This window comes from Macrobrachium nipponense, chromosome 3 (assembly GCF_015104395.2).
Source record: "Macrobrachium nipponense isolate FS-2020 chromosome 3, ASM1510439v2, whole genome shotgun sequence".
Classification (NCBI taxonomy): domain Eukaryota; kingdom Metazoa; phylum Arthropoda; class Malacostraca; order Decapoda; family Palaemonidae; genus Macrobrachium; species Macrobrachium nipponense.
In genome coordinates, this window is record NC_087202.1 from 51,027,009 (window position 1) to 51,035,355 (window position 8,347).

Here is an 8,347-nt window from a genome sequence, read left to right on the forward strand (position 1 = left end):
CTGTGAAATCATGAACATACCGTTGATTTACTTACTCATTATCATTTGGTTGGACAACACCGTCCAGTCGTAACCCTGACTTGATAAAGAAAAAAAAAAGGAGCATAACCGTTATGAAACAAAAGACAAGTTGAAAGACGAGAGCCAGTAGATTTTTTTCTTAGCTGCATGATTACTGTTCAATGATCTAGCTTGACGCAAAACAACTCAAATGCAATTTTCCGTAGAACAGAAAGGTCATACTTGAAATAAAACAAAACCTGAAGAAGAAAGCGAATATACGTAATCTCCAGAAAAGAATAAATGAATGAATCAGTGAACGTAACTGAACATTCTATCTTCAATATCTGACGCACCTCTATTCGCCTCGTCATTTTCTGTGCAGAAACAACACACAGGCATATGGTACAAATCCATACAAGTATGTATAAAAGATAATCAATAACATTTTATCCTTTCCGCTTCAAGAACAGGGGAGAACATTAAAGCAGCACACCGAATGAAGTGTAATGGCGCCCCAAAAATTACATAGTGCTTTACTCAGTTCTTCCAGCAGGAAGAAGAAAGCGACCGGCACAGCTTGAAGTCGAATCATTCTAAAAGAGCCGAATACTAATTTCGTAGGCAACCAAATGCAACTGAACGAGCAGTAACGACGATTATATATATATATATATATATATATTATATATATATATATATATATATATATATATATTTGATGCATCATTTGTTGGTTTTTATGTGTAAATGGCATTAGAAGCGTATTAAATGACTGCGGTGTAAATGAAGTTTTTGTCGCCAATTCGAATTTAGTTTTCGATATAGGAGTTTTGTTATTTAATTCTTCCATTGCGGCGAGATTAGTATTGGGGCTTTAAGCTCCATTTACATATATAAAAAAACAACAAATGATATATAAAATTAAAGCTGGGTTCTTTACTTTAAAACTATGCCCTAATATTAAAAATATCTTTAGAAATAAGAAAGTTATTGAGACCTCCGTGAGTTTCTGGTTTTCTACAAATAATTAGTTTATGCGCTTCTAAACATGCGCCAGTTATTATTGGGACTTCAAACGCCATTTACATACAAAAAATCGATAAATGATAAATAAAATTAAATCTGTGATCTCCATCTTTACAACAATGCCTTGATAAGAAAAAATATCTCCCGACAAATAAGAAAGTGAAAGAGGGTAATTCCGTGAGTTCCGCATTTTCCGCGATAGGGTTCCGGGAAATAAATCAGGCTCACAAAACACCAGATCACAGAACTATTTGACCAGTATCTAACTCGTTAATTTGATCGAACTGACTGGAATCCCACCACCACGGAAGCAGTGGCAGACTCCAAGAAGAAAAGTCGACTATAGGCCGATGCCACGTGAAACAGTCAGTGCCTGAACCTTCCTTCTTTCTGATCCAAGCCTCCTCCTACCTCCCAAACCCGATTCTGATTCTATTCCTTCCTCCACCCTTACCCCACGCTGTTCTCCCTCCTCCTCCAAAGTTCCAGCCAGTGCCAGCGAGGAAGTGTCACAACGTAACAAGCAGTGGCAATTGCACAACTCAATTTTCTTCGAGCAACGCATAGGCAAGCCTGTCGACAGAGACACTACTGAAATGCATCCAACTCCACCTCATCCAAAACTCCCGGACCAAAGCAGCTGTTGTTCGCTTTGAATAACAGCTGCCCCTTCAAATCTCACATCAAAAATTATTTTGTCTTTCTTGAGTAAGTGAAATCTTTGGAGTATCCTCCTCAGATTTTCATCCTTTATCTTCGCCTGCAAATGTTCCTATGCTCTTATCTGGTTCTCTACGACTTAACCAGGACTTTCTGCTGTAGAACTTTTCCTCGTACCGATGGGTACCTTAAAGATTAAAAGGGGTTATAACTGCCTGTCCTTTTCTTCCCTTTCATTTATAACCACCCCTTTCATCTCATTACAGAACAGATCACATCCGCTGTACGTAATTACGGGAAGCTTTGCTCTGCTTCGGAGCCAAAAATAAACCTTTTCCTTCTCCAAGTCTTCACAGACTCCCAAGTTCCAACTCCCAGGAGGAATACTATTCAGAAACTATCCATAAGAAAAGTGAAAGTGGGGGACAGAGAGAATTGTGTGAGCATGCTCATTTGTGTGCGTTTTTGAGTATGAATGCATGAATACGTGTGGGGGTAGGATGGAGGGGAGAAGGGGAATAGGAACGTGGGTGGGTTTATGAATGTTTGTTTGAGTGCTTGAAATCTTACTGCACAGCTATGCTCAGAACTGATGCTACATGAGTGCATAGGATTTCGTTCAAAATTCACTAAATGGCAACCTAATATGTTCCATATTTATCTATCATTTTAATGTGAAAACACGATTATTGCATACAATAAGGCCACATTATGTTCCATAAGAGTGAAATCTGTCATATAGTTCAAAACTGTAAGAAAATATCACATGTAGCCAAACACTTACGAAACATTTTCAAAACTTTCGTTCCATCATCGCTGATGCAGTTGACCAAAACAAAGTCGTCATCAACCTCAGTTCAATTGTTAAATAAAAAAAATTATTAAATTGTGATAACATCAATATTGCTTCCAAAGTAATCATAAAATTTGAAATGGTCCTATTTGACTGTTTTTACGTCTCAGCACTGAAAAGGTGTAGATATGTAAATACAAAAGTAGAATGCACCCGCTGATATCAATGTGTGAGTAGAGCGCGTGTGACGCAACCATTAGAGCGGCGGTGCAACAAGAACCATCTGGTGTAACATACGTAGGTCTACAATGAATAGCGACACTGAAATTATATTGAAAATATTCATTTTATATTCGTTAGAAGAATATTTGGATTTTCATACAAATAGAATTATTTATGATATATTTTTTAACCACTTCAAAAATGATGGCTTACTAGCATATATTCGCCTATGCAATTATTCTTTTGTCAAAGCCAAGATTTTGTTTCTAGGCCTAGGTGTGTTAGATTTCTTTACTTTACATTTTGCATTCACTTCTCTATATTAACAGTTTCTGGCCAGAGAGCCAATGACGTTATCTACACATTCTTTCACTTCAATTGACTTTATGAAAGAATAAATTATACACCAAAAGCGAGCAGAAGGGCTTTTAAGAAAATAATATTTTAAGCCTTGATATTAAATACTAATTGATATGTCGATTAATAGCCATCTTCTCCATGTAATAAAAATAAATTCATTAATAACAGAATACATCTCAGAAGGCTTAGATTATTTTTTTTAGGCCTATAAATCATTTTGCAACATACAGGCAGCTTAAACACACCCTAAAACCTCAGCATTCAAAGAAACCTTGTTGTAATTCATAAACCTATTCTATTTCTCAAAGAACAGATAATCTCTACAAATAAATTCATTGGTAACAAATTGCATCTTAGAGGGCTTAGATTATTTTTGTAGGCCTATAAATAATTTTGCAACATACATGCAGTTTGAACACAGCCTAAAATTTCGATACTCAAAAAAAAACTTGTAATTCATATTCCTATTTTGAAAATGTTGTTATGACTGTTGAGCTTATTAGGTCTATTGTTATAATGCTGCAGATGTAGTTATGTTGACCAGTCTGAGGAGCATGTTAAGTGCGCTGTCACTGATGGCACCGCTAACCTTATCACACCATACTTTGAACTAAGCAACGTAAAAAAAATAAGTTCAAATCTCAAATCACACAGATTACGAATTATACTAATGCATAAAAGGGATCATATTTACATAACCACAAGGAAAATAGTACTAGCTATGAAGTCGCAAACTTTTCGACATGTATGATATTAGAAATGAAAAAAAAAAAGTTTAACACTACTTGAGTCTGAGAATCTGGATAATACAAAAAGAATCATGTCGCATCAGATTTGATCATCATTGTACATTTCTTACTAATAACTCTCCTCTCTCTCTCTCTCTCTCTCTCTCTCTCTCTCTCTCTCTCCTCTCTCTACTCTCTCCTCTCATCTCTCTTCTCTCTTCTTCTCTCTCTCTTCCCTCACACCCGTGTGAAGACATGGAAAGCACAAAATGCAACACTTGGCCTAGATCCAAAGAAGATGAAGGCTGACGAACGACTGGTGGTTAGAGAGGCTGCTGGTTGTTCAATGGTCATGGAAGACATGGGATGCACAAAATGCAACACACGGTCTAGATCCTGAGAAGCTGAAGGCTGGCAAATGTTCAATGGTACTGGAAGATGCAGAATGCACAGAATGCAACACTTGGCTTAGATCCAGAGAAGCTGAAGACTGGCAAACAGCTGGCAGTTGGGGGGCTGCTGGTTGTTCAATGGTCTGAAAGACATGGAATGCACTGAATGCAACATTTGTTCTAGATCCCGAGAAGCTAAAGGCTGGCGAAAGGCCAGCAGTTGGGTGGTCAATAGTTGTTCAGGTCCTGAAAGAAATGGAATGCACAGAATGCAACACTTGGTATAGATCCTGAGAAGCTGAAGGTTAGCAAACAGCATGGTTTGGGGTCTAATGGTTGTTCAATGGTCCTAGAAGACATGGAATGCACAGAATGCAGCACTTGATCTAGATCCTGAGAAGCTGAAGGCTGGCGTACGGCCAGTGGTTGGGTTACTGCTGGTTGCTCAATGGTCCTGGAAGACTGGAATACACAGAATGCAACACTTAGTCTACATCTTGAGAAGCTGAAGGCTGGCGAACGACATGGTTGGGGACCCGCTGGTTGTTCAATGGTCCTAGAAGGCATGGAAAACATAGAATGCAACACTTGGTCTAGATCCTGAGAAGCAGAAGGCTGGTGAACGGCCTACAATTGGGGGCAGCTTGTTGTTCAATGGTCATGGAAGACACAGAACACACAGAATACAACACTTGGTCTAGACGTTGAGAAACTGAAGGCTGGGGAATGGCTGGCAGTTGGGGGGCTGATGGTTGTTCAATGGTCCTGGAAGAAATGGAATGCACAGAATGCAGCCCTTGGTCTAGATCTTCAGAAGCTGAAGGCTGGTGAACAGCATGGTTGGGGGGCCACTGGTGGTTCAATGGTCGTAGAAGACAAGGAAAGCACAGGATGCAACAATTGGTCTAGATCCTGAGAGGGTGAAGGCTGGCATATTAATTTATATGCAATCATGAGTACACATAGCTACACACATACTCATAATGTATATTTTGTATTTAATCTATATGTATGTATGTATGTATATATATATATATATATATATATATATATATATATATATATATATATATATATAATGAGTGTGTGGATGTGTACTCATAATTACATATATATGAATATGCTCTGCATTATGTTATTTGATGAACTATCATCCTTTTTCAGCGGAAACAAATTTTTAAATTATTTTATGGTCAATCTGAAATAAATGAAGAATCTTGGCTCATATTCTCTTAGTTTTTGATACTGTCTTTTGAACATACTATAAGTATGTTATTTCTTCCACTTCCATATTAATACTGAATGTTCCGCGCTGGTAACCTGAATAATGTGTACGGTTACCACTTTTTGCATCTGCAAGGATTCCGCTGTGGTTTCTGCCTCATGTGAACATGGCTTATGTTCAGATCTTGAGAAGCTAAAGGCTGGTGAATGGCTGGTGGTTGAAGTAGGTCGGTGGTTGTTCAATGGTCCTGGAAGAAATGGAACGCACAGATGCAACTCTTGGTCTACATCTCGAGGTGCTGAAGGCTGGCAAATGACCGGCAGTTGGGGGGCTGCTGGTTGTTCAATGGTACTGGAAGAAATGTAATACACACAATGCACCACTGGGTCTAGATCCTGAGAGGCTGAAGGCTGGTGAATGGCCAGAGGCTGGGAGGCTGCTGGTTGCTCAATGGTCCTGGAAGACATGGAAGACATGGAATGCACAGAATGCAAAACTTGATCTAGATCCTGAGAAGCTGAAGGTAGGCTAATAGCTGGCATTTGGGGGCCTCTGGCTGTTCAATGGTCTTGGAAGAAATGGAAAGCAAAGAATGCAACATTTAGCCTTAATCCTGAAAAGTTGAAGGCTGGCGGTTGGGGGCTGCTGGTTGTTCAGTGGTCCTTGTAGACATCGAATGCACAGAATGCAACACTTGCCCTAGATCCTGAGAAGCTGAAGGATGGCTAACAGCCAGCAGTTGGGTGGCCCCAGGTTGTTCAGTGGTCCTGGAAGAAATGGAATGCACACAATGCAACCCTTGGTCTTGATCCTGAAAAGCTGCAGGTTGCCGAACGGCGGTGGATAAGGGAGCGCAGTTTGTTCACTGGCTCTAGAAGCCAAGGAATAAACGCTGCAGACCACCTAGCCCAGACTCTAAGAAGCTGGAGGCTGGTGAATGCGCGGCAGTTGGGGGGAACACAAGTTGTTCATTGGCCCTCGAAGCCAAGGAATGAACGATACAGACCACCTAGCCCAGACTGAGAAGCTGGAGGTTGGCGAACAGCCGGTTGTTGAGGGAACGCAGGTTGTTCAGTGGCCCTGGAAGCCAAGGAATGTACAGTGCCTAGTCTATTGTAGTCTACTTTAATATTAGCGCAACTTTCAAACTCCCATTGTAATTTTAGAATTAATAAGTGCTCCTGTTGCATACATCTTAATTAATATGATTAGTTATTAAAAGCATTGAAAGATCGAAAAATTGCAGGTTTTTATGCCAATGTGGTTCTTGGACTTAGCGAACATTCTATGAGATGCGTAAGTGATTGGAGCTTGTTCCCATAAAACCCCTCATTCTTACATTCTAACCACATCAATCAGCCTAAATTGGGTCTACCACCTTAAAACCAAATAATTCTCCGTGATGAAATGGGCTGCATAGAGTAAAAGTCTATTTAGACCACATAATTCACAAGGAGACCAAAGCTGTTACAACTGAATCAAATTTGTCTAACTCAAATATTTATCACAATAAAAGGTTTATGTACGCAAAATCCATTGCGACCGGGTATAAACAGATTACTTTATTTTTACTAGATATTGGCGTCAGAAAAAGCGGCAAACATGGCCGTGTTTATCTTTATGATGTTGGGTCAAGGATACAATCTATATGAAAAAAAAAGTAAAAAGAAGAGAAAGGTTTCTTTCAAAACTGGGTCAGTGCAACCATAAATGTCAGATAAAATAATCTCATGTTTCGAGTACAGTCTACTTCCATTCAAATTTTTCTTGATATTTTATAAGTCTCTCTCTCTCTCTCTCTCTCTCTCTCTCTCTCTCTCTCTCTCTCAAACGTATTTCGTGGCATAAAATGAACATTGAATTTTTTTAAAATAAACAACACTTGCTGTATACTGTAATGTGAGAGATCGACTGACTAACAGGATTTCAGAGGTTTTCCCAGTGAGAGTACTTCTTCGAATTCCAGCAGCTCATGTTCAGCATAAAATTCGGGACGAAGTTGAGAATGTACAACTCAATCTAGGTAGTTTTTTATTTCATTTATTTTTCTTTTTAGGAAAAGCGACGTAGGCAGTTGACATAAAATTCCCGTTTAATATATCGTGAAGTCTTATAAAGGCTTTTTCAGATAGATAAAAGTCTAATGCTAATGAATAATTTAAAATAAGATAACTATGTATTCCAATTAGACCCCTTTCTTACAGTAACACACCTCAAACTGAAACAAGCACTGGCTGCACTGATGATTAACGGCACAAGTAAAATTCCAGTGAATTTTGCCCTAGGTAATCTTCTTCTTCTTCTTCTTCTTCTTCTTCTTCTTCTTATTATTATTATTATTATTATTATTATTATTATTATTATTATTATTATTATTATTATTGGCAATGGTAAAAATACTGATTGAAGTGAAATTAGTTAAAGTCCAAAACAGAATAAAAATTTGTGAAAGTACCCAACACTACCATCAAAAGCGCAATGACTTGAAATGTCTTGAAACACGAGCTGACAGAAATGATGAAGAGCATTCATCTTGGTACATCTTATCGTAAACTACCACTCAGAATACACAGCAGTCTCTGCGCACTGGGATGCGCAGAGGGCTGTTGCCATGACCTTTTTACGGAATGACGTGGGGCTACATCACAATGCAAGCTGTCTACATGTCAAAACTGGCTCAAACTCGTTCGTGCCATGATATTTCTCAACGTCAACCCCCATGGCAACACATAGGGTGCTTCATTATGGCTCTCTTCTCCTGGCGTAGGACGAGGACATTGCCACGTACGAGGATTCGTGGAAAGGGACGTAGCTCTCTCTTCTCTCTCTCTCTCTCTCTCTCTCTCTCTCTCTCTCTCTCTCTCTCATAAATCAAATGTTTATCCTAATAATTAACAGTTAGTAAAATAGCTATCTAAATGTTATAAACAGAATGACA

General features: G+C 38.9%; 1 protein-coding gene across 1 annotated transcript in view; it reads right to left on the reverse strand.

Annotated features, from left to right (window-relative positions):
- The window catches only part of LOC135221762 (coiled-coil domain-containing protein 97-like), a 288,446-nt gene extending 285,951 nt beyond the window's left edge, over positions 1 to 2,495 (reverse strand). The window contains exon 1 of the mRNA XM_064259578.1: positions 2,474 to 2,495. Coding sequence (XP_064115648.1) covers positions 2,474 to 2,480 — 7 coding nt within the window. The 5' untranslated portion in view covers positions 2,481 to 2,495. The remainder of the gene's footprint in view (positions 1 to 2,473) is intronic.
- Positions 2,496 to 8,347: the final 5,852 nt, after the last annotated feature.